At 38.5% G+C, this 27,610-nt stretch overlaps 1 protein-coding gene across 1 annotated transcript in view; it reads left to right on the forward strand.

Moving 5' to 3' along the window:
* Nucleotides 1-8,912: 8,912 nt before the first annotated feature.
* The window catches only part of VPS45 (vacuolar protein sorting 45 homolog), a 60,820-nt gene continuing 42,122 nt past the window's right edge, over nt 8,913-27,610 (forward strand). The window contains exons 1-10 of the mRNA XM_037167994.2: nt 8,913-9,087; nt 9,726-9,860; nt 12,301-12,361; nt 20,388-20,467; nt 21,511-21,579; nt 21,678-21,815; nt 22,269-22,379; nt 24,973-25,107; nt 25,529-25,642; nt 26,028-26,195. Coding sequence (XP_037023889.2) covers nt 8,995-9,087; nt 9,726-9,860; nt 12,301-12,361; nt 20,388-20,467; nt 21,511-21,579; nt 21,678-21,815; nt 22,269-22,379; nt 24,973-25,107; nt 25,529-25,642; nt 26,028-26,195 — 1,104 coding nt within the window. The 5' untranslated portion in view covers nt 8,913-8,994. The remainder of the gene's footprint in view (nt 9,088-9,725; nt 9,861-12,300; nt 12,362-20,387; nt 20,468-21,510; nt 21,580-21,677; nt 21,816-22,268; nt 22,380-24,972; nt 25,108-25,528; nt 25,643-26,027; nt 26,196-27,610) is intronic.

Here is a 27,610-nt window from a genome sequence, read left to right on the forward strand (position 1 = left end):
AAAACTAAGCAAACAACTGGAACAGGAATAGAATCAGAAAAATGGACATCACATGGAGGGTTTTCAGTGGAGAGGGGAAGGGGAAGAATAGGGTGGGAAAGGTACAGGGAATAAGAAGCATAACTGGTAGGCATTAAATAGATGGGGAGAGGTTAGAAACAGTGTAGGAAACAGAGAAGCCAAAGAACTTATATGTACAATCCATGGACATGAACTAAGGTGGGAAGACTGAGCGGTTGGGGGTGCAGGGTGGAGGGGGGATAAAGGGGAGAAAACTGGGAAAACTGTAACAGCAAAATCAATAAAGTATACTAAAAAAAGAATCAACCAATGAATGCATAGATAAGTGAAACAACAAATCAATGCCTTTCTCTCTCCACTTCCTCTCTCTCTAAAATCAGTAAATTTAAATAAATAGAGAATGAATGAATGAATGAATGAATGAATAAGCTATCCCCAGGAACCTATTCATGGGTAGAGAGAAAATGAGACCATGTCCTAAGAAATGACAAAGACAAACGACTCTGGACCTTATACCACTTTGGGGGCCCCATGCAGGTGCTACAGTAGATCACGACATTGTTACCTTTATATTAATAGGCTGCTCCCAGAAATTGAACAAGACATGTATGGTTTGCAGATATAAAACAAAGAGAATGACTTCTCTATGCCAGAAATAACACTCACAGATTTATGAACTGGGGTTTTCCAGTCCATTTCCTTCATTTGAATAAAATATGTCCATTTCATTTAGCTCTCTTTTTGGAGTTTTGATCTGTTGTTTCATTTGGGCCATGTTTCTTTGCCTCCTCATTTTGGCAGCCTCCCTGTGTTTGTTTCTATGTATTAGGTAGAGCTACTTTGATTCCATGTCTTGGTAGTATAGTTGCATGTAGGAGGTGTGCTGTAGGGCCCAGTGGCACAGCCTCCCCTATCACCCAAGCTGGGTGTTCAAGGAGTGCCCTTCATGTGGGCTGAGCATACTCTCCTCTTGTAGTTGAGCTCTGGTTGCTGTTGGCAGATCAATGGGAGGGATTTACCCAGGTCAGTCAGCTGCAAGGACAGGCTGTGACCCACTTACCACCAGCCTCTGCCCTCCGTACATGGGCAGGGTGGTGGTGTTCTGACATGGTCTGTAGCTTTCCACTAGGTGCACTGGCCCTGGGGCTTCCCAGGTGGTACAGGCCAAGGTTGCCTCCACCTGTGTTTTGCCTGCCTGAGCTATAAAGCAATCTGAGATGGATGCTACTTGTGCTGGGCTTGGAGATTCCCAGGTGAAGCTAAGCTGTGACTCTAGACTGGCTGCCACTAGTGCTGGGCCTGGCACTCACTGAGGTCGGCTGTTGCTTGTTTGAGAGGATTTAGAAAATTGTGAAGAATGAAATAAGACCAGCCATTCATATGGGAAAACAGCTTGGATAGGCCCATATGTTGGGGCCTGTAAGTGGGCTAGGGTCTTCCAGGGATCTTAAAGGCAGGTCAAACAGTATTAGCCAGGTTGATGGGAGTCTCAGATATGGCACCAGCTTGATGGCTCTGTGGGTATAGGGTTTAGAAAAGGGACAATGGCCTCTGCTCACCTTGATGCTAGATACTTCAGTTCCTCCTAGTGTGCCACTCATGCCTTTCAAGCTGCTACCCTGATGCTGGAGCTCAGAGGGAGTGAGTCTGAGTAGGTGAGTCCATGTGTGGATTCTTTAAGAGGAACTGCTTGGGCCTCCAGCAGTTTCTTCTACTGCAATTCCTAACTCCGCAATGGTCAGACTTCCACTCAACTGAACTTCTTCTGGTTTTGAGTGATGGTTGTTTTATATTTTAGTTGTAATTTTGATGTGGTTGTGCAAAGAGGTGAGCCATGTCTGCCTACACCTCCATCTTGACCCTCGACTGTTCTTTCATTCAATCAAGGTCCTCTGTAAATTTGAGGGTTCCTCTGACCAGGAATTGAGTCATTCTGTAGCATCTGAGTTTAAATTACTATGTCACCAAGAAATAGAAAATCGAATTTTCCAATATTATTCCTAAATTCAGTTGTGGTGAGTCTGGATGTTGTTTTAGTAATAACTGGAATTAATAGTAACTGGAATTAATAGTAAACTGGAATTAAAGGGGAAGAAAACCTATTTCACTATTACTTATATATTTTGTGTCATAAACAGAGTAAACTCATTTGTTTCTGGGCATAAGGATGGATTCTGGTGTTCACAACTCCAGGTTTAAGTCCCAGTTTTGTCACTTATTAGTGGAAGTCTTCTTAATCTCTCTAAGCTTTGGTTTTCCTCATTTTTACAGAGCAGGTAACAGCACTACGTATGTCATTGACTTGTGAGAATAATGCACAAAAGCACTCCACACACGGCCCAACTCGTGCACGTATTCCTACTGACAGATCTATTGTCAATACTGGGGATTGCAATCACACATGAAGAGGGCTTATAATCAAACTTCCACCCTTCAAGTTTTAGATACGACTTTCTACTTACTAAACTAACCTCCTAATTTAGAATGTTTGTTGATTTGTACCTTACAGCAATTCCTTTAGTCTAGTTCCTCAAGAGATGAAAAAATTGTAACGCAGTCACTTTATGCAACAATTCAATAAGATTTAAAGCCACGGAGAGACTAAACTCCAAATTAAACAAACACTTTGTAATCTATTTTGGCCAAAACAATGCTTATTTTCCCTTACTCCTGTCACCATTACTCAGCGAGCCAGCACCCACTGATACGAAGTATTCTGGGTGATGCAAGGGCGCCCTCTGTCTGAATGCTGAAAAAAATTCAGAGGTAAATTAAATACTTTTAAAAACTGATGTATTCTGAAGTCAATTCCTAATCAACAACTCTGCAAAATCAATCCTCTCTTTAATCACTGCCATCAGGTAATCAGGAAAACAAAAGTCATGTTTTCTGTTACAAGAGTGCCAGAATGGTCAAGCCTACATCTCTGTCATTTTACCTGGGAATTTAGAAAGGAAATCCACCATATGTCCCTAGAATTTATTCCATATTATTCAATAAAATTATAGGTGGGAACCACCCAGATAAGTATATTGATACCTTTGTTTGTTCTGTGCATGTAAAACTCTATACTTTATACAACGTGCCATTGTAGCAGTCTGCCCAGTGAGGAGTTTCACCAACATTAAATATTTATCGGGTATCTTCTGTGTGCAGGGCTCTGCACTAGTGAAAAGGATGGAAAAAATAAAAACATTCTTAGAAATGAAGATCACGTGGAGGATTAGCAACAGGGGAGTGGGATAAGGAGAAGGGGGGAGAAGGTACAGAAAATAAGTAGCATAGACAGTAGATAGAAAATAGATAGGGGGGAGGGTAAGAATAGTAGGGGAAATACAGAATCTAAAGAACTTGAGACACGTGTTCATGAACTAAAGGGGGGAACGGTGGGGGAGGGGTATGCAGGGTGGAGGGGAATGGAGGGGGGGAATAGAACAAATGTAACAGCATAATCAATTAAAAAATGTTAAAAAATAAAAAATAAAATAAAAACATTCTTTATCCTCAAATAACAATGTACTTTCTAAAGTATTTTTAAAAATGTGTACAAAGAAACACGGTGAAATGCCCACTGAAAAAGACATTCTTTCTCTATTTGCTGCTTTCTCTGTCACCTCAGGAAAGGTCTTCAACTTCTCAGAACCTCGGTTCTGAATTAAGGAATAAGGACAGGATACGCACCTCAAAGGAAAGTCACAGAAGTTAACTGAGATGTTTGTGAAGGGCTCGGCACATAGTAAAAGCTCAGTAATAGGTGGTTCTTTTATTTTTAATATCATTAAGAGAATAACAACATCTTACATTCAATTTCATTTGCTTCAAGTGGAAAGATGCAAACAAAATATTTTGTATCTTATGTTTTCAATAGTAAACATTCTCTCTAGTGAAGAAAAACAAGTGATATTAATCAAACTATTGATCAGGTCAATAATGAGCCATTTCTAAAGGAATTATTTTCATATAAAATATAATTAAGACTCCTTTATCACTAATGAAATTTAAGAATGTAGAAGAATGTACGTTTTTTGCCCCGGCTGGTGTAGCTCAGTGGATTGAGTGTTAGCCTGCAAACCAAAGAGTTGCCGGTTCCATTCCGAGTCAGCGCATATGCCTGGGTTGCAGGCCAGCTTCCTGGTAAGGGGCACACAAGAGGCAACCACACACTGATGTTTCTCTCCTTCTCCTTCTCCCTCCCTTCCCCGCTCTTTAAAAATAAATAAATAAGATCTTTTTTTAAAAGAATGTGCAATTTTTAGTACTTCATATAGCTTGCCTATTTCTTAAAACACCTAAAATGTTCAAAATAATTTCATCACACTAGATGGTCACCTACATTTCTAACACAATGAGCAGCCCAAGAACATAACCATGAACATAAAAGGGATCTTAGTAATATTCTAGTTTACTTGGGGTTTTTTTTTTGGAGGGGGAAATAACTTATGTATCTCTCTAATGTTAAAAAGAACTTTTAAATCCATTTTGTGGATTTTAATAATTTCTCGGGGAGGCAAGTACATGACACAGTTTTATATTCAGTTTGTAAGTAGGCAAATATAAATAAGAACACTAAGCACAGTCCAAAATATTTGCTAATGAAAATAATTAAAGCTAGGCTAAAGACTGTATGTAGTATCTCACTTAATTCTCACATCAACTTGAGGTAGAGGTTATTTTCTCCATTTACAAGTGAGGAAACTGAGGCACAGAGAGGTTTTGTAACTTGATAAGGTCCAGCAACTAGTACCCGGCAGAGTCAAATCCAGGCTGCCTCATTCCAGAGCCTGCAGCTCAACCTCTACCTACGTTCCCTATTACCTAACAGTAATAATTTTCTTAAGTATCTATGAGTCTATGTCTTAAAAGATTGAAAAATAAATAAATAAGTGGGGGGGAGGGAAATTTCCTCTTTTTAACAGAACTCCAAATAATAACTGTAGGAACAATGAGGAAAAAAACTATTATTAGGTAAATACATCCACTGTTGCAGTCAAGAACCATCCATGGACTCCAGTTTAAATTAGGTGAACATATGATGAGAAATGGCATATTAGCAACACATCAAGGCATCTCTCCATCTGATATGTATTAATTACGAGGAAGAAACTAGTAACTTTACAATGGGGAAACCCAGCAGACACCACCTAAACCAAATAATCAAAGCTGACATCACCATCAGAAAGGTAGAATCACTGAAATTATTGCATGTGCACACAGAACCCTTCATGCAAATAATCTTTACTTAATGATTTAAAGCTACTCAATGCTTTTGCTACCGTCAAGTTCAGTAGTAAATCACCAACTGTGACAAAAGTGTAACAAATTGCTTGATTTGAGACTGGGTGCTCAGTACACATTTATTTCTAAAACCACTTGCAGCATATTTTTGTCTTTGTGAAAACTGTATGCTTGACAAGTTATGATGAAGCAGGCCCTGCTAACATTTCTACTATTGTACAGTAATGCAAGATAAAGTTGGTATGGAAATTGTATTTAGAAGCTATAGTTTACAAACTCTGAAATTGGTTCTATTTTTAACTTTTCTGCCATGAGTAAATAAGTGAATAAATACCCCAAAAAGTATGTCTACCTTTTTTTAATGCCTAATAATTAAAACTGATATTTTTGAGCATTTACTATGTGCCAGGCATATTTTTTCCTGCACATTATTTCATAACACTTACAATTTAATAAAGTAGATTATACTTATTATCATCATCTATCAGAGAAGGAAATGGTTGGAGACATTAAGAATATTGCACAAGGCCCTGGCTGGTGTAGCCCAGTGGATTGAGCACGGGCCTGCGAACCAAACCACCACAGTTCGATTCCCAGTCAGGGTACATGCCTGGGTTGCAGGCCAGTTCCCAGCAGGGGACGCACAAGAGGCAACCATACATTGATATTTCTCTCCCTCTCTGCTTCCCTTCCCCTCTAAAGATAAGTAAATAAAATCTAAAAAAAAGAGAATATAGGTTTTTTTTTTTAAAAAAAAGAATATTGCACAAGGACTAGTTGTCTGATACTATCAATACCATTATTCTTTGTCTAAAATATTTTTTTAATTGTTAACAAGTAGGAAATCCAATTTGAGTTTCACTGAAATTTATCTTTACTTCCCTCCTGTCCAAGATTTGTTGGAGGAAGGTTAACACACAGCAACAAGGAAAATGGTAGATAATTAATCATCTAAGATAACTAAGAGTTGGCCATATTGGTTTAATGCTTATACTAAATCTTATTTATATATCCTTGTTTTATATCACTTTTGAACTCTTATGGTAGAGAACCACGATTTTGATTAAATATAAAACAGATAGTGAAACCTCTAAATATACACGTTATAGGAAGCCAAAGTACATGTAATTACTCAGGTACTCATTCCTGATTTTTTTCTTTTACACACACAAGTCTAACCAAAATATATAAATGTAAATATGGTATTTTTAACTTCCTGTTTTCTATCCTTAAAGCACAGATTTCTTGGCCCTAGTGAAAATAAATGTTCAAGTAATTGCATTAGAAACTTTTATCATTGATGTAACCATCTATATTAGAAAAATGTCATAACCCATTTTTTAAAGTTTTTATTATTGAAAATAGTTTTACATTTAAAAAAATGTTTATTGACTTGAGAGAGAAAGAGGGGGGAGAGAAAGAAACATCCATGTGAGAGAGAAACATAGGTTGGTTGCCTCTCATATTCATCCTGACTATATCAAACACGTAACCTAGATATGTGCCCTGACAGGGAATCGAACTCCCAACTTTTAGTATACCAGATGATGCTTCACCCAAGTGAGTCACACCAGCCAGGGCTTGAAAATATTTCTTGTTAGTACAGTTTATATTTGCATCCTAAATAGCAATAAATTACTTCATATTATCTTCTGAATTTCTTATATCTTACCTACAACAAAACAGATGACTCTGGGTATCTACTAGATGAGTCACAAAGCCAGAGTTTGGACTTTATCATTGGTTTCAGTCTTATTTTTAGAAGTGTGGGGATACAAAAGAAGTTCTTAATCTAGAGACATTTAAAATGGCTTTTATTTTCTTCAGAAAGAAAATAGGCAGTCAAACTTCAGGACCATCACAGCATCCTTTAAATACAAAACAACTATTTTGTACAAAATGTTTACATTCCTTATCTTTTGATGTATAAAATAACACAGCCCTGACAACAGTGGAATTTCATGGGCAATGGAATGCTTTAGTAAGCCTTGTCAAAATAGGCATTTTCGTCCTTCTTTAAAATGTTATGAAGTATATATAATCAAAAGAATGCCATTTCTTTCCATGTGTTACTTACAAATAAACTATTTACAAAGCACAAATTTCCTGGACAAGCCTTTCTCTCCTTATTCTTATGCATAAAATGGAAAAATATTTTATACTGAAGTCCAAATTACAGGTAAGAAGAAACAAAAAGCAAGTGACAGGTGAATGGGGGTGAATTTTCAAATGCCAGTAACTTAAAGAATTTGCAGGTGTTCCATTTTTCATTAGCATTGGGATTTTCTGTTTTCTATAATATATGAACATATTAAATTGATGAGAACAGTTTTCTTATCAATAGAATACAATAGAATGTAACATTATTTTTCTCATTTGTATCCATTTAAAATTCACATGTTCATTTTACCTTAACTTCTCTTTCAAAACAAATCTCAAAAATAGAAAAAAAAAGTCCAATGGGAAGTTTTATTTACTTGGTAGGAAAATTGAAAAGGGTAGAAAATAAACATATTCTTCACAATCCCAGAGGTGACAAAAATCTATATTTCAAGTGGCTTCTAATCTCCATTAAAAATTTTGAAAGTTGTATATAACATTTTATAAAGTAATCTTAACAGCCAGATTAATGTTACTGTGCCCTGGATCTAGTTTTAATTGTATATGTCTTATGATACAATGTAAGGATGATTGATTTGATAATTTTGAATCTATCGATTAAAGTGACCCCAACAACACTGGTCATTATTTTGTTAAAGATATTTACAAGCATTTATAGTCACTAACTTCTTGGAGTTCTTGTTATCTTCCTGGTCTTAACAATTCCCCAATGTAAAAGTGCGAGAAAACGAACACCCTCCTTTTCGAGAAATGGCCTGGAGAGACCTGTGGGATATAAACACAAATTCAGACTGTTTGAGGTTGATGTCTATAAGATTTTACTGCTAAGTTTTTGTAGTTTCTTTCATCAAAATTTGTAAGCTTTCCCTTAAAATCCCCATGCTACTTAGCTTTAACCCCGCCGGACACGTGCCCCCTACCCTCCTCTGGCCCCTTTAACTGGCTACTGCGCTGTTTCAGCACCGCAGGTCCCCCTCACCCTCCGCGAGATGGAGCCCGCGGAGTCCAATTGCCCAGACCGCGGACGCCGGGGTAGCTCAAGGCTCTGCTGAACCTGAGGGTTACGAGTCCGGACGGCCGACCCTGGGTCCAGGCCCTTCTGGGAGATCTGAAGCCTCCCCCAAAACATCCCTACAGGGCTTTCCCTTTGTTCATTCATTCAGCAAACATCTGTTCAATTTCAGGTGCTCAGTCCTCCCCTTGTTAACAACCGAGTGAAGCCAGGGAGAATGAATCTCGGCCACCACTTAGCAAGTACCGCGTAGGATTTACCAAGTGCCGTGCCTCCAAGTTTCAAGCAGCCGGGAGCAGTAGGGGCTTTAGGCCGCGGCCGAGGCACTTTGGACCAAGTCTAGGTCTCCAGCACCTCCAACGGGGAGGTGGGTGGCCAACCAGATCTGCGCGGAGCGGCCCAGGGGTGTCTCCACCGATTTTCCCACTAGGTCCTCCCGACCGCATGGCAGAACTACAAGTCCCAGCAGCCTGGTTGCATGGACTTCCGGAAGCCACAGCTGGGTGGGGAGGAAACGCTAAGACCTGGCCAAGAAGCCTGGGGTTCATTTAGCAGGAGAAAGGGGGGCGGGAAGGGCGGTGGGAATAACCTGTCAGGTTGCCACCATGAATGTGGTTTTTGCTGTGAAGCAGTACGTTTCCAAAATGATAGAGGACAGCGGACCGGGTATGAAAGTACTTGTCATGGATAAAGAGACGGTGAGTTTGCTTTTGCTCAGTATTTGTAAGGGAACCCTCCTTCTTTTACAATAGCTGGTCCCATTGCACTCTAGGATTCAGTATTTAATTAAAGATTTTTAAATGAGAGTCAGCTCTGTACTGAACGGAAAGACTGTATAAAGCTTGCCCAGTAGCTTTTCAGACTAAAGAGCTTTAACCACTACCAGAGATTTTGTTCTTGTACGTGGGACAATTTCTTGGAATCAGAAATCCTTTTCTAAGTGTTTCTTCCAAAAATATGTGAGACAGAGAACCTGGGATGGTCTTGTTATTTCTACTCAGCTTTGTGTTTTCAAAGTAAAGCTGTGGGGCTCAAGCTGAGATGACAGATTATTTATTATTTGTTGATCACAGAATTAAAAAAAAAAACTCTTCAAGGAGATAGAAAAATTTGGCAGAGAGTGGTGGTGGGAGAAATGTATGGATTGTCCGTGTTTAGAGAGAGCATCTGGTACATTACCTACATGTTTTGGGTGGTCAGTAAATGTTATCACATATGTCCAGTATTTAAGATGCTCAACTAAGTATTAATGAAATTTTTGTTTAAGTTTTAGGTATTGTGGCTTGTTCTTATTCTTCTGGACCATCATAATATCAGCGATTCTTTTTCTTTACAGACCAGTATAGTGAGTATGGTATACACACAATCGGAGATTCTTCAGAAGGAAGTGTACCTTTTTGAACGCATTGATTCTCCAAATCGGGAAGTCATGAAACACCTGAAAGCGATTTGTTTTCTTCGACCAACGAAGGTACTACATAAACTGAACTGCCATCTGCTCCGGCAGATACAGAACGCTATGATCTGAAAGCATTAAACAGGCAAAATAAATTTGTATTATTATCATTTGTGGCATCATAATTATCCTGGTTTATCAGAGTTACAACCTTGACTCTCCTCCTTCCCATATCTCAGTTTACTTCTTACAGCCATTTTTTTCCCTTTAAAATGTCTTTTAGGTTCTCAGCTACTTCCAAAGACACTAACTACCCTGACAGAAACCCACATCACTTTATTCCTGGATTAACCTCCTCACACTGAACACCATTGCCACTTAATCTTACATACTTATATCAGCGTCTTGAGTCTTTATCATTTTGTTGACGTCTGTGCTGAGAAACCTATAATGGCTCAATTTTACTTCCATGATTAAATCTATACTCAGCAGCCTGGCCTCAAAATGCTCCTTTAGCTGGTCTGGTCTGCCCTCATGCATCCGACCCCACTGTCCTACCTCTGCGCCTTCACTACAGCCAACTAGGCCTTTTTATCATCCCTTTGTGTTCTCGTTCCAGCCCTGTATTTGTTTGTCCTTTTACCCCAATTGGGATTCTTTAGCCTTCTGTCAGTTTTTTCCGACATCCAAATCTTGCTGGAATCCTCCTTTAAAATTCCTTAACTATTTCAGTCTTATTTGTATATTCTCTTACTTTATATTCCTGTTCTTCAACTCTGATGTACTCTTTTACCACGCTTGTACATTATGCACTTTCCAAAATACAAATCTGATTATGTTACCCCCGCTTGGAATCCTTGAATGACTTCTCATTATTTTTATAATAAATACAATACTCCTTAATTGTGTCCTGCAAGGCCCCATGTGGTCTAGTTCCTGCCATTTCTACAGCCTCACTTCAAACCATTTCCACTTTTTTGCTCTTAACCACATCAGTGTTTTAGTCCACTTCCACTGTATTCCATCATGCCACAGGACCTTTGCATAGGCTCTTTCTTCTGTTTGAAACTTCTTCACTGCCAGCAAATCTCTGACCTTGCTGACCAGGTCAAATTTTCCTGGTAAAAGCACTGACAGCATCATCTTCCTTCTCTATTGCTTGTCATGTTTGAAATTTTATAAGATTTGTGTGATTAATTGATATCTGTCTTACATACCAGTAGTAAGTTCTATAAGAAGAGAGATGGTTTGCTTTTTCACGGTTTTATGTCCCCAGTGCCTGCCACGTGGCAGACACTTGAGAAACAGTTCCTGAATTAATGAATGCATTAATTCTGTTATAGTAGTTTCTGATTGTTTCATGTATGTACCTCTTAGTCATGAAGCTCTGGTCTGAGAGGGATCTCAGAGATCATGTACTGCATTGCCTAACTTGTTTTTTAGAGAAATTCTTTCATATAAAGATATCTGAGGCCATATATATACACACACACACACACACACACACACACACATATATATATATATACATATATATACATATTCTCAAAATAATGTTCTTAAAAACAATTTTCCTTAATATCGTATGATAAAATTAATTTTAATCTATTTTAATCTAAACAACAATTAAAAAAATCATTTTTCCCATTTAACAAGCAATGTGCATTGCTTACACTACTTTTAATTCTGTGAGAAACTTATGTTTTTTTAACATTCAAATATGGTATCTTATGTCATGTATCATTTGGGGGCCAACTTTATACTGAAATTTAACCCTGTGTTATAGTATCAAAAACAGGTAAGACCTGCATTATGAGCTTATATAACTGGAATTCATATGTTTCACCATATAAAAATTAACTATTTTTACTTCTAAACTGCACATTTTACTTCAAAATAATATAATTATAGAAAGGTCTTAGCCTGCTGTTTGCAAATATTTCACAGACACTGCAGTTGTGCAGGCTTAGGTCCCAATAAGTTGAAAACCAAAGTGAATACAATGAACTATATTTTACCTTGACTCTTGGGGTTTTTTAATATTAAATTTATTGCAGTGACATTGGTTCATAGGGTCATAAAGGTTTCAGGGGTGCATTTCTATGATGCATGATCTGTATATTGTATTGTGTGACTGTTGGTTTTTAAAAGGACTAGACATGTTTTGATGTTCTGTATAATAATTTTCATCAGATAAATATTTGTAGATAAGCAGCTTGAGGCAAATTTGCAGAATTATCAATATTATGTTGTATTTCAACATCTGTGTTCTTCATATACTTTTAATCTTTATTTGGCCAACATAACATAGCTAGTTAATATTACATATGATTCTTGATCATTATGTTTCATGTATTTCTCTTTTATCCCCAGCGCTCACCCTCCCCAGCAAACACACACTTAAATCTAGACCTCAAAACACAGTAGTAGACTCTTGTTAAATAAACCAATGGATGATATTTGTTACTTCTTCACTTAAGCAATTCTCCTATTTTGTTCATTTGTTCTTTTCTAGGAGAATGTCGATTATCTGATTCAGGAGCTCCGAAGACCCAAGTACAGTATATATTTTATTTGTAAGTATGTTCCTTTACCTATTCAGTTATGTAACTATATGCTGGGTAGCGATGGTCTGTTGGGCACTTTGTATCATCAAGAAGTTCATTGAATCCTTCACAAAAAGAGTCTTTTCTTTTTTAATATCCTTTCAAAGTCTTAAAAGTCTTGCAGCCAACATTCTGTTCCAGAAAGCTAAATGTGGTTGCCTTTTTTCATTAATCACATAGGTAAAAAATTGTTGTTTGTTTAATTGTGCCTTTTAAATTTTTTTGTAAGGCAAAAGTTGTAAGTAGCCTAGTTTCACAATGGGTATTCTTATCCCTATTTTACATTTTTATGAACTGAAGCATAGAAATTGATTTATTTACTTGGAGGGAGGATATACTTGAGTTTGTTGGAAAGGCAGAGCTTTACTTTACCTGGCAAATGAAAACATTCCACTTCTCTTTGCTACTTTATGTAGTACTTGAAGGTATAAATTGTCAGATAGCTATCTCTTACTTGCCTGCCTTGGCAGGGGGAGTGCAGTGGGGGACAGGGAGGACAGGGGAGCGGAGGCCTGGGAATAAACCAGCTTTATGGTTACTATAGAATTGTGTGGGTTTTTTTTAATGCAATACATTCTGCTTTAGAAGTTACATCTGTTCTCCTCTAGATGTCATTATTGATCTTTATAGGTTAGTATAGTTTATTTGGTACCATTTCCAAAACCAAGGACAAAACTTAGTACCCAGTATATACTATATTTGAGAAGTTTTAAAGCTTACTTGAGGCTTTGGAGTCTTAGAGTTTAGACTGTATGTACTGTCTTCAGCATATACTACAATTTAATAATGGTACCAAAAATTAACAGTTGTGATACGACTTTGTATTTTATAAAGAACTTTCTGGTATATTATTTCATTTGGCCCATACAACAACCCCAAGAGGTAAAATTAGACAATTTTATTAGTTTCATTTTTTTTTGTTTTGTTTTGGTTTGGTTCGGTTCGGTTAGGTTTGGTTTGGCTGTTTGTTTTGGCTCATAGCCACAGGCTTTCTTTTTTAATTAAACATTTTATTTTGAAATAATTGTAGATTCACATGTAGTTGTGAGGATAACAGAGACACATACATCCCTTGCCCAGTCTCCCCCACTGCAGCATCTTATACAGCTATAGTACAGTACCACATCCCGGATGTTGACTTCGACAGAGTCAGGACACAGAACGTATCCATCTCCACCAGGAGCCCTGGTATTGTCCTTTTTCTAGCCATATCCACTGCCCTCCCACCCCAGCCCTATCGTTAATCCCCTGCCACACAACAGTTCTCCATGTCTGTAATTTTGTCATTTCAAGAAGGTTATGTAAGTGGAATTAATATAGCATACAACCTTTAGGAATTGTTTTTTGTTTGTTTTTTTTTCTTTACTCAGCATAACTCTTTAGAGATTAATCCAGGTTATCCATCTATCAATAATTCATTCCTTTATTTTATTTATTTATTTTTAAAGATTTTATTCATTTATCTTTAGAGGGGAAGGGAAGGCAAGAAGGAGAGAAATATCAATGTATGGTTGCCTCTCGTGGGTCCGCTGCTGGGAACTGGCCTGCAACCCAGGCATGTGCCCTGACTGGGAATCGAACCTCGATACTCTGGTTCACAGGCCCACACTCAATCCACTGAGCTACACCAGCCAGGGCTAATTCATTCCTTTTTATTATTGAGAAGTATTCTGTGGTAAAAATGGACTACCCTTTGTTTAACTCTTTTACTTCTTGAAGGACATCTGAGTTGTTTCCAGTTTTGGCTACTACAGATAAAACTGTTAAAAACATTTGTATGAACATAAGTTTCATTTTTCTGTAATAACTAATGCCCAGGAGAGCAATTGCTGGGTTATGTGGTAGTTGCACATTTAATGTTTTAAGAAACTGCCAAATATTTTCTAGAGTAGCTATACCGTTTTACATTTCCACTAGCAATGTACAGGTGGTACAGTTTCTTTGAATTCTCACAAGCATTTGGTATTGTCCCTATTTTTTATTTTAGCTATCCCAATAAGTGTGCAGTTATTCCAGTATTTTTTAGTCTTATCACAAGCTAGGTATTTAGGAAAATGTAGTTACTTATGTACTCACTGGTTGGTAGATAGGTAGGTAGGTAGGGGGAAAGAGAGGCAGAGACTGATTCCATGTGCTTCCACATTTAAATGTAAGTGAACATCTAACAGAATCATTCTTTTGCTGTATCTCTTAGCTAAAAATTAAATAGGCCATGAGGTAAAAGGCTCCTCTTTCCTCTAAAGAGAGTTCATTGATGCAGCAATTGAGATTAATAATGAGCAAGTATAACGGACACATGGACAAAAACTAACAGGGGTGGAAATGGGAGGGAGGTGGGGAGCACTGGGGGGGGGTGGGCTGAGATGGGAGTAAAAGACAGAAAACTGTATTGAACAATAATTAAGTAAGTTTTTAAAATTAATAATGAATAATTAGATCCATGTGCAGACTTCAGGCCAAGATGGAGGTGTAGGTAGACACACTGTGCCTCCTCACACAACCAAAAGAAGAAAAGCAACAGTTTAAAAACAAAAAACAACCAGAACTGACAGAAAATTGAACTGTATAGAAGTCCGACAACCAAGGAGTTAAAGAATAAACATTCATCCAGACCAGTAGAAGGGGCAGAGATGGGTAGCTGGGTGGAGAGGACTCACAGCAAGAGAATGGCTAATGGACTGGGCGGTCCCACATTCACATGCAGATAAACTGGGAGGAACAACTGGGGAGCGAGACAGACCATGCAACCCCAGGGCTCCAGGGCTGCGGGGAAATAAAACCTCAAACCTCTGACTTAAGAAATCTGTGGGGGTTGCCATGGTGGGAGAAACTTTCAGCCTCACAGGAGAGTTTGTTAGAGAGACCAGCAGTGTCCTAGAATGTACACAAACCCACCCACCTGGGAATCAGCACCAGAAGAGCCCAGTTTGCATGTGGGAAGTTGGGGAAGTGACTGAAATCTGGCAGAGAGAGGAGCAAGCAGCACTGTTCCCTCCCGACCCCTCTACCACAGACAGCACCACAACATGGGTTGTCCACCCTGAAGAATACCCAAGGCTCTGCCCCAACTACATAACAGGCATGCCAAGACAAAAAAAAATGGCCCAAATGAAAGAACAGATCAAACCTCCAGAAAAAATACAACTAAGTGATGAAGAGATAGCCAACCTGCCAAATGCACAGTTCAAAACACTGGTAATCAGGATGCTCACAGAATTGGTTGAGTGTGGTTGCAAAATAGAGGGAAAAGTAAAGGCTATGAAAAGGGAAATAAAAGAAAACATATAGGGAACCAATGGTAAAGGGAAGGAAACCAGGACTCAAGTCAATAGTTTGGACCAAAAGGAAGAAAGAAACAGCCAAACAAAAAAATGAAGAAACAAGAATTCAAAAAAATGAGGAAAGGCTTAGGAATCTCTAGGACAACTTTAAACATTTCAATATCTGAATCATAGGGGTGCCAGAAGGAGAAGAAGAAGAGCAAGAAGTTGAAAATTTCATTTGAAAACATAATGGGGGAGAACTTCCCCAATCTGGCAAAGGAAATAGACTTCCAGGAAGTCCAGGAAGCTCAGAGAGTCCCAAAGAAGTTGGACCCAAGGAAGCACACACCAAAGCACATCATAATTACATTAGCCGAGATTAAAGATAAGGAGAGAATCTTAAAAGCAGCAAGAGAAAAAGAGACAGTTAACCTGCAAAGGAGCTCCCATGAAACTGTCAGCTGATTTCTCAAAAGAAACCTTGCAGGCAAGATGGGGCTGGAAAGAAGTCTTCAGTCATGAAAGGCAAGAACATACATCCAAGATTATTCTATCCAGCAAAACTTTCATTTAGAATGGAAGGGCAGGCAGATAAGGTGTTTCCCAGATAAGGTCAAGTTAAAGGAGTTCATCATCACCAAGACCTTATTACATGAAATGTTAAAGGGACTTATCTAATAAAATAAGATAAAAAATATGAACAATAAAATGACAACAAACTCACAACTATCAACAACCGAACCTAAAAAAACTAAGCAAATGACTAAAACAGGAACAGAAATGGAGATCACATGGAGGGTTATCAGTGGGAAGAGGGAAGGGCAGAAAGGGGGAAAGGGAGAAAAGAGAATAAGTAGCATACGGTGGAAAATAGACAGAGGAAGGTTAAGAATAGTATAGAAAATATAGAAGCCAAGGAACTTATATGTACAACCCATGGGCATGAACTAAAGGGGTGGGAATGCAGGTAGGAGGGGGGTGCAAGGTGGAGGGGAGTAGAGGGGGAAATGGGACAACTGTAATAGCATAATAAAATATATTTTAAAAATTCAAAAAGATTAATAATGAATAATTAGTATTTTCTCTTTTGGTTCTAAAGATTGATACGAGCTATAACTCTATGATGTAGAAGGAAAATATATATATGTGTGTGTGTATATATACACACACAATATTAATGTAGTTAGCATTAAAGCCTATGAAAAATAGAGTTGAAATTTCTTGGGTGGAGCAATCAACTTCACAATTTTATTTAGTTATTTAGATTAAAATAAACTAAGAAGTGATTGTATTTAGTAATTTTATTTATTACAATACAAACTTTCAGCACAGTTTATTTTAGCACTAAACTTGCCTTCTGCTCATATCATATTTTGAATCCACACCCAAGGATGTATGTTTTACTATTGATTTTAGAGAAGAAGAGAGAGAGAGAAACATAAATATGAGAGAAACATCAGTCGGTTGCCTCCCATATGCACCCCCAGCACCCCAACTGGGGATCAAACCCACAACCTTCTGGCGTTAAGGGATGACACTCGAACCAATTGAGCCACCCGGTCAGGATTCATATAATTTTTTCATAATTTTATTTTTTAATGTTTTTATACCTGCTCAGTATCTTGTGTTACATGCACCTTTCAAAGAGTGTATAAAAGTAGGACTTCCGCTAAGATGGAGGCATAGGTGGAAGCACTGTGCCTTCTCACACAACCAAGCTTAAAAACAACAAAGTTTTAGCAACAAAAATGCAGCCAAACCACAGAAAATTGAACTGTACGGAAGTCTGACAACAACGAACCCTTCAGCCAAACCAGTAAGAGGGGCAGAGCGGGGTCGGGCAGGAAAGATCCACTGGACCAACCCAGGCACAGGTTGCACCAGAAGCTGTGGGCGGATCCCAGGTGTGGAGTAGCAGGTGGACCCACTGAGGGCGCAAGGTGTTGGACCCACTGAGGGCTGACCATGGTCACACATTCAAGTGCAGATAAACCAGTGAAGGAGCAAGCAGTGAGATGAACCGCGCAGGCCCCAGCGGCAGAGAGGACCACCATTGTCCCTCTCTGACCCCGCCCCTACATACAGCGTCATAAACCAGCGACCTGGGTGGCCCCGCCCTGGTGAACACCTAAGGCTCCGCTCCTCATCCCTAACAGGCACAAACAGATCAAAATATGACTCAAGAACAATTCAGAGTCCCAGAGCCCATAAATCTAAGCAAACAAGAAATTGCCAACTTTCAGATGCACAGTTCAAAACACTGGTGATCAGGATGCTCACAGAACTGGTTGATTTTAGTCACAAATTAGAGGAACATATGAAGGCTAAACTAATTGAAATAAAGGGAAATGCACAGGAAACCAATAGTGATGGAAAGGAAACTGGGACTGAAATCAAAGGAATGTACCAGAAGGAAGGAAAAAAATGACCAAACAGAAAAGGAGAAGAAACAAGAATTCAAAAAAATGAGGAGAGGCTAAGGAACCTCCAGGACATCTTTAAATGTTCCAACATCCGAATTATAGGGGTACCAGAAGGGGAAGAGGAACAGCCACAAGTGGAAAACTTATTTGAACTAATAATAAAGGAGAACTTCCCCAATCTGGCAAAGGAAATAGACTACCAGGAAATCCAGGAAGCTCAGAGAGTCCCAAAGAAGTTGGACCCAAGAAGGAACACACCAAGGCACATCATAATTACATTAGCCAAGATTAAAATGAAGGACAGAATCCTAGAAGCAGCAAGAGATGAGGGGACAGTCACCTACAAAGGAGTTCCTATCAGACTGTCAGCGGATTTCTCAAAAGACACCTTACAGACAAGAAGGGGCTGGAAAGAAGTATTCCAAGTCATGAAATCCAAAGACCTACATCCAAGATTGCTCTATCCAGCAAAGCTTTCATTTAGAATGGAAGGACAGATAAAGTGCTTCTCAGATAAGGTCAAATTCAAGGAGTTCATCATCACCAAGCCCTTATATGAAATGTTAAAGGGACTTACCTAAGAAAAAGAAGATAAAAAAGATGAACAGTGGAACAAAGAAAAGCAAACTCACAGTTATTAAGAACCACACTTAAAACAAAAGCAAACTAAGAAGACAGCTAGATTAGTAGCAGAACCATAGAAATGAAGATCACATGGAGGGTTAGCAACAGGGGAGTGGGAGAAGGAGAAAGGGGGAGAAGGTACAGAAAATAAGTAGCATAGATGGTAGGTAGAAAATAGATGGGGGAGGGCAAGAATAGTATGGGAAATAAAGAATCTAAAGAACTTGAGACACGTCATAAACTAAAGGGGAGGAGTGGGGGTGGTGTGCAGGGTGGAGGGGAATGAAGGGAGGAAATAGAACAACTGTAATGGCATAATCAATAAAATATATATTTTAAAAAGTAGATAGAATAGTATAATAAATTCCAATGTACCCATCACCCGGTTTCAACAGACACTGTCTTATGGCCAGTATATTGTTTTAGCCACACTGCCAGCTACTCCCCCACCAGTGTTATTTTGAAGGTTATCTAAGATATCATATGATTTTATCCATAGTACTTCAGGATGCATCTGTAAAAGATAAGGACTCATTTTTAAATGAGTCCTATTATTATACCTACTATTATTACACCCAAATCCCCCCAAAAATAATTTATATTTTAAATCATTCAGTGTTCAAACACTGTCATGTCTTTTTTTTCCCACAGTTTGTTTTAATCAGGATCATAGTAAGGTGCACACATTGCTGTTGGTTGATATGTTGTTTAAGCTTTTCTTTTTTCTCTTGATTATCTCTTCTGTGCAATTTATTTGCTGAAGAAACCACATTTTCTGTTAAAGTTTCGTACATCCTGGATCTTATCAATTGCACCCCCATGAGGTATTTTAACATGTTCTTTGCAGTTTAAAAGTGTTCTCCTGTCTTTCAGTTTCTGTAAGTTGGTACCTGGATACAGAGGCCTAATTAGATTAAGGTTTGATTTCTTTTTGGCAGAATACTTCATAGGCAGCGTGGTGTGCTTCTGGTGACCGTCTCTTATTGTGACATTAGCAGCAGTTGATGCTCGTTGCCTAGGTCCTTACGCTGATTCGTTGGGGGTTGAAAAAAGTGGTTTTTTAAATTCTATCATTATCATTCCTTCTTTACTTTTTAGCTGGGATGGTTCTATACAGAGAAATTTCCCTTCACCTACTATTTGCTTGTCCTGTAGTACACTTTGTGTATAAAAGGATAAAAGCTTTCTTCTTTCCCTTTGCTATTTTCAGCATAAGATTTGATTCTCTAGAGTCCTTCAGTATGTACAATGGTGGTCCTTTTATAAAAAGTATTATTATGGCCCTGGCTGGTGTAGCTCAGTGGACTGAGCATGGGCCTGTGAAGCAAAGGGTTGCCGGTTCGATTCCCAGTCAGGGCACATGCCTGGGTTGCAGGCCAGGCCCCCAGTAGGGGACACATGAGAGGCAACCACACAATGATGTTTCTCTCCCACTCTTTCTCCTTCCTTTCCCTCTCTCTAAAAATAAATTAAAAAATATTTTTTAAAAAAGTATTATTATGAATTTATGGATTTAAACATATTTGTGCCACTCATTCCAGTTTGAAGGTGTTCAACTTTGACATATACTACAGTGTATACTAAACTCCCCTTAGTCATTAGGCTTTAACTACCAAGCCCACTTATGTCTAATTGCAGCAAAGATGATCTCCTTTTAGTCAACAACAACTCATATGTCTGTTTCAGATTTCAGTAATGTGATCAGCAAGAGTGATGTGAAGTCATTAGCTGAAGCTGATGAACAGGAAGTTGTGGCTGAGGTTCAGGTAAACATCTTGGTCTTGTAACTCCTTTCTTATATTGGCCCTTTTTAAAGATTTGAGTCTAAAAATAGGGAAGGTTCTATTCATCAGACACAATAAGTATACACTGAACCAGGCTATACTCATATTTAGAAAGTTTGGAAGAGACATCAAACTGGATGGACAGAATTAAAGGCGTCAGTGGGAATAAGGAGCCTTGGACTGTACCGGATCCTACTGGACTGGTCAGAAGGGTTTCACAGGGTTGGGGACAGAGTCACATATGTCTTGTGATCGCCTTATGAGCTGCCCTATAAGGCTGCTCATCTATAGGACTTACATCCGATTGGGAGAAAATAGGAGGTAAAGCATGTGAATGAGGTTTTTTAAAGTTCAGTTTGTGGTTATCTTGCTTTGGGAATAATTAGCAGATAATTGTCATTAGATTAAAACTTAGAAACTCCTAAACATTTATTTTGCGTGCTATATAATATATCACATTAGAACATATCATGTTACCCTTTCCTTCTTAGACAGTTTAGTGTTCTCGAATACATTTATCACAAACATTTTAATATGTTTAACACCCAACTGAAGAATATTGTGTTCAGGACTGCAAATAAACAAGTTCTGGCTATTCAGAAGGATGTTCTAAATGAAAATGAATACAAAAGAATGACCTGCTTTGAACCATATTCTCCCTCATGAGAGTGCACTGAAAAGCAAAGTTCTTTTTCACTTGAGTAGAACATTGTATATCCCATAGCAGTGTTTTCTTTTTCACTTATTAATGAGTGTGCATCAAGGTCTCCAGAAACATGGTATGTATGCTTCTACAACTTTTGTTTTATGTGTTTTTAAGATTTATTATTGGTGCTACTATTTTACAATTATTTTACAATTCCCCACATTGGCTTTTGTTCATTGATCAATTTTTGTATCTTTCACATTTGCGTGTCCTCCAATTTGACCACATCACGTGGTATTACATCGCGTATGAAAACACTACCGCGGGACACAGTTGCAGTTTACAGAGTGACTGACCAATCCTGGTGCTTTGCTTGCAGGAATTTTATGGGGATTACATTGCTGTGAATCCACATTTGTTTTCCCTCAATATTTTGGGATGCTGCCAGGTATGGAAGGAAAAGATTTTTTTTAAGTTTATTTATCAGTTGAGAGTTAATTCAGCAAGCAAGAAAAAAATTAAATATTTTCTCTGAATATTTTAAAGGGTCGAAATTGGGATCCAGCCCAGCTATCCAGAACAACTCAAGGACTGACAGCTGTCCTTTTATCCCTGAAGAAATGTCCCATGATTCGTTACCAGCTCTCATCAGAGGCAGCAAAGAGGCTTGCAGAATGTGTTAAGGTACAGACTTCCCTATCACTTGTCCCAAAACATCAAGGTCATTCACTTCCTTATCATACTTCAGAAACGAAAGGAGTATTTTAGCAACAACCAAGGAGATGATGTGTTAGGTTTACTGGCAAAGAGGTAGGTCTTCATAATTCAAAACCGAAAACAACAAATTAAAGTTAAAATTTTTAGGTTTAACCCAAGAAACATTTCCAAGCTATTCAACTTCTTTTGATCCAGTCAAACTACTTATAAAATAGTTTCAAATCCTATCCTCTTAAACAGAATGCTGCCAAACTTCGTCAACTTTTGAATCTTTTTATGGAAGGTCTGTGACCTTCCATAGTTCTTTGAAGGTGCAAAGAACTTGTGTTCAATGTGGTTTTTATGTATTAATTTCCTGTATATATCATCTCTATTTGCAACTAATTGGTTGAACAAACCACCTTTCTCTCTCACCCACAGCAAGTGATAACTAAAGAATATGAACTGTTTGAATTCCGGCGGACCGAGGTTCCTCCATTGCTACTTATTTTAGATCGCTGCGATGATGCCATCACCCCATTGCTAAACCAGGTGCAGAACCCTTTGTTAGCATAACAGAACCATGATTTCAAGTGCTAGTCATCAAAATGCAGATGTGAAAATGAACAGCATGATCCATTTATTTGCTTCCTTGTTTTAATTTATTCTTGGTTTTGCCTTGTATTTCCTGGTTCTTCAGTATCACTGTTCTTCCAGCCACAGTAATCTTTGACTCTTTCTTTGCTTCATCTTCCCTGTCCCTTTCTACTGCCATTCCCACACCTATTCAGGGCACCTTCTAGGTTCTGTGGACTCTAACAGTGTCTGTCCTTTTTCATTCTACTGCTGTTTCCTTGGTGTAGATGCTAATCACTCATGGAAATACTGAAATAGTCATCTACTTCATTCCCTTTTTTCATTCCTTCTCACTCTAATTTTACAAACACAATGCTGTTACATTAATTTTTCCAAAGCACAGTTCTGATCCTGATTGATGACTTTTGGCTTAAAAATCTTCATTGGCCCTAGCCAGGTGGCTCAGTTGGTTGGAGCATTGTCCTGTACACCAAAAGGTTGCAGGTTCAATCCCCTGTCGGGGTACATATGGGAGGCAACCAATTCATCGATGTTTCTCTCTGACATCCATGTTTCTCTCCCTCTCTCTCTCTTTCCTCCCCCTACTTCCTCTCTCTAAAAAAATTAATAAACATGTCCTCGGTGAGGATTTAAAAAAAGACCTTCATTGGTTCCCATTTGCCTACTGAGTTAAGCACAGACTCCTCATCTTGGCATCCAAGAGCCTTCACAGTGTGGGCCCAACCTTGTGTAAAACCTACAGCTCACAGCGGTGCAGACACAGCACATGGTGTCCTGCTATCATTCGATTCGTGTTGTAACCTCTGTCTAAACCCTGGACGTTTGGAATACCTTATCTTCCCAGTCTACCTATCAAAATTCTACCTTCAATCACTCTTATAACATCTTGAAGCCATTTTTCTTTTCGTCCGGTGTATTATTTTTTCCTAAAAGTACTGGGGAACTTTGTGTCTTTGTTATGTGTCATGCCTCACTTGCCATGGTAAACCTTTGTTTCCAATTGCCTGGGTTACACATTCCTTCAAGCAGACTGTGTCTTACCAGTGTTTGTTCTTTTATTTTTATTTTACTGAGTTTTAGAGAGAGAGAGAGAGAAACATTAATTTGTTGTTCTACTTATTTGTGCATTCTTTGGTTGATTCTTGTCTGTGCCCTGACTAGGGATCAAACATGAAACCTTGGCATACTGGGATGATGCTATAACCAACTGAGCTACCCAGCCAGGACTTCCAGTGTTTCTTCTTCTGCAAGTACAGGCACAGAGCCTTGCTTTATTAGCATTGACTTTAAATTGGCAGGGAAAGGTACAGTTTGTATTTCAGTTCCTTCCCAGCTTATAATAATGTTAGTGCTGGGAAAATATGTGGCTGTAGAGTGTACCTTCTCTATGGTACAATAGGCTTATATTTCTAATATTCAAAGTAATATTTGCTCACCAAAGAAATTTTGATAATGTTAAAAAATTAGAAAGAGAAGTGATTGCCTATACTTCTGTTTCCCAAAGAAAAGCAACCATTCATTCAAATTTCACAAAGGACCTTTTATGTGCCAGATAATGTGGTAAGTCCTGGAGATAAAAGGTTAAAAGATACAGTCTCTGCTCTCAAGGAGCTCACAGTCCAGTGGGGAGACAAGCAAACAGATAATTTAATTACGGAAAAAGTGCTGATGGCAGAAGCATAAAACATTTTGTTGTGCTTCTTTTAAATCCCCTAATGAAACTTGCTATTTCCAGGATGCATTTGGAAAGTATTTTAGGAAATAAAACATCTTTTATACCTCAAGTTATGTCCTAATAAATGTATATATTTTTAAAGATGACATATACATATACAAATATTCCTAGCACCAGATTCTAAGTAATTTGCTGAAAAATACTTAGGTTTGTCCAATGGGCCTATGATTAAAAGTAACCATTCTCCATAAATGGCGAGAAGGCAAAATTTGGGGTTTGTCCTTTCCAGTTTTACCAAACAAGTTCACATTAGTAAGACTGGAAACCAGTCCTTCTTCACAATTCATATTAAGCAAAAATATAAAGCTTCTGAGTATGTGTTTTCATCAACTCACAAGGCTCTTTCTGATAATATTAGTGTTCCCAGGTTAAATATAACTCCACTTAGAGCTGCAAGAACACGCTTCTCATGCTGCAGAAAACCACAGAAGTGTACAGGAAATGGTACAGCTTGTAACTGCAGTACCAATATAGCCCTATCTGCGAAGCCAAAAATATACTCTTAATTCACAAGCCAAAATTGGAGTTAATGATAGATCTAATTTGTTTTCTTTTTATCAGGAATATTGATCCTGCTGCCCTTCCAACAGTGTGAAATATAAACGTATTTTGACTTTTGGATATTTAACCAATTAAGATGACGATCTTAATGCTTAGTATAACACAAAGTATTAATAAAAATTGAACTAAATAGAGAACCTCTGTGTGATGAAGGCTAGTTACTAATAATGTTACTAGTTTTTGGTTTTCTGAAAATTTACTGTTTTCATGTTTTGTCAGTTACCAAAATTTTTGTCATAATTCTTTATTCAGTGGACATACCAGGCCATGGTCCATGAACTACTTGGCATAAACAACAATCGGATCGATCTTTCCAGAGTGCCAGGGATCAGTAAAGACTTGAGAGAGGTGGTCCTATCTGCTGAAAACGACGAATTCTATGCCAATGTAAGTGGTTTTAATTTTTTTAATTGAGTTTAGCTGTTTTCATGCATGAAGGTCAACACTGACTTGTGAGAGTTCGTGTGGAAGGATGGTAGTGGTACCGTGTGGATGAACTACATCTCGAAGAAAGGCAGGTTTGGATGCTGACCTGCGTCAACAATACTTTCTTCACAGAAATCACATACTTTGTTTTCTACTGTTAAAGTTAGAACCCGATTTGCTTACTTCCCTCTCTTCTGTAGCCCTTTGTGAGAATAATAATAGTATTCATTACCAGTATCCTGACTGATGTCCAGATTTGGTAATTATAGTAGAATTTTCTTGCCCTTTAATTCTAACTGTATTCAGAATTCTTTTTCACTTTGGTTACGTTGTCTAAAAGTCAACTAGTTGATAGAACTGTTTCCAACTTCGTTTTTCACAGAATATGTACCTGAATTTTGCTGAGATTGGTAGCAATATAAAGAATCTCATGGAAGACTTTCAGAAGAAGAAGCCAAAAGAACAGCAAAAACTAGAATCAATAGCAGACATGAAGGTAAATTGAACGTGAGCATGGATGACTAACATACAAGTTTTGGAGCCATTTGTATGGAAGCAATATTTCTTGTCTATTTGGATTTCTACCTGAATTCATTTTGTTTGATTTGAGGTATTTTCTGTAATATTTCTCTTTAGGAAAAGAATAATAAAAACTTCATAATAAGCCTTAAGCTCCTTTCACATTCTTCAGTCACATTTGGATTATTAAAGGGCTCAATCTACCAGTTCCTCTCTTCCCAGGCACAACAAAATGCCATGGGGCTGAGCGCCATAGGTGCCTTTTTCTGAGCAGAACAGTCCCTGCTTCTTTTTTTCCTTCATACATGCCTCTCCTTGGTCAAGAATAACAAGATCCCCAACTGATGTTTTTCCCTTGCCAGGCCTTTGTTGAGAATTACCCACAATTCAAGAAGATGTCTGGCACCGTATCAAAGCACGTGACAGTGGTCGGAGAGCTGTCTCGGTTGGTCGGTGAGCGGAACCTGCTGGAAGTGTCGGAGGTTGAACAAGAACTGGCCTGTCAAAATGACCATTCCAGCGCTCTCCAGGTACCTATTCAGTCCAGTTTGATGTGCACCTACTATATGTAAGGCACTGCCAGGCAGAGCAAGGGCCACCATGGCAAGTAACCCTTCCTCACCAATATGGAACTTACAGTCTGACAAGGGGTTGAGACAAGGACACAACTTAATATTAAGATAAATACGTGATAAGAGCCGCAGAAGAATAAAGTACAGTCCCAAAGGGTTAAAGCAGTTAATGGAGTATTTAGGAGGGCAACCTGGTCTACCAGAAAGAATATGAGACTAAAATCAGAAGATAGGGAATTTTGTGTTTGGTTTGCCACTTACTGGCTTTGTGGCCTGGAGCTGTTAGCTTAATCTCTGAACTAGTGTCCTCATCCGAAAAATAGGTATAATGATTGTTATCTCACGGGTTGTTAGGAATATTTTAAAGGATATGATATACATTAAAATACAATATTTAAGTTTTTTTATTACTGAACATCAGTTTTTCATTCAACAAACACGTGAATGCCCCCTACATGTGCATGGTTCTATGCGGATCAGACGCACGGAAATCAGTAAGACACCAAGCTTTCTCTAAGAGAGCTCACGTGACTGGGGAGAGAGAAATCCAAACCTGGGTTATAATGCCATGCAATAAGTGCTATTCTAGAGGTATTTCCAAAGGGATACGGAAACACTTAGAAAGGACAACAGTTTTCCCTAAAGTTGAGGCTTCTTAGAGTCGCTTAGAGAAGATGACACTAGGTGTGGTTCTAGACAGGTAAGTAAGTAGAGGCAGTGCACCAGCCGGAGAAAAGGGGGGAGATCCTCAGCAGAGAGAATGCAGACTTGGAGGTGTAAAAAATAAATAAGTAAATAATGGAACAGATAATAATTCAGTGTAGCTACGGCAGGCTGCAAGGAGAGAAGTAGACAAACCAAAAAGACATATAGGGGCCAGGTTATGGCTTTGAAGGGAGGTTGGGCTTTAATCTTAAAGTGGTGGGCGCCAGCCCTGACCAGTGTGGCTTGGTTGGCTGGATCGTTGTCCTGTAAACCAAAAGGTCATCATGGGTTCACTTCCTGGTCAGGGCACCAGTTTAGGTTTCAGCATATGGCTGTGAGTATGGGAAGCAACTGATCAATGTTTCACTCTTGCATCAATATTTCTCTCCCCCTCTCTCCCCCTCCCTTCCCCTATCTCTAAAATCAATAAACATATCCTTGGGTAAGGATAAAAAAAATGATAAGGGCCAACAGAGAATTTTAGAAGTGACATAATCAGACTGTGGCCTCAAGAAATTTACAGTCTAGTTACAGAGATAAGACTGAAGCACAAGAAACAGTCACACAGTGCTTTAACATAATGTTTAATTAGACCACAGTGGTGATACTATGGTACTGTAAGAGTGGAGGGTGTTAGGTACAGTTTCTGATAGAAGGTGCCGTTGAGG

The sequence above is a fragment of the Artibeus jamaicensis genome, unplaced genomic scaffold, assembly GCF_021234435.1.
Source record: "Artibeus jamaicensis isolate MK-2021 breed Jamaican fruit bat unplaced genomic scaffold, CSHL_Jam_final contig_1715, whole genome shotgun sequence".
Classification (NCBI taxonomy): domain Eukaryota; kingdom Metazoa; phylum Chordata; class Mammalia; order Chiroptera; family Phyllostomidae; genus Artibeus; species Artibeus jamaicensis.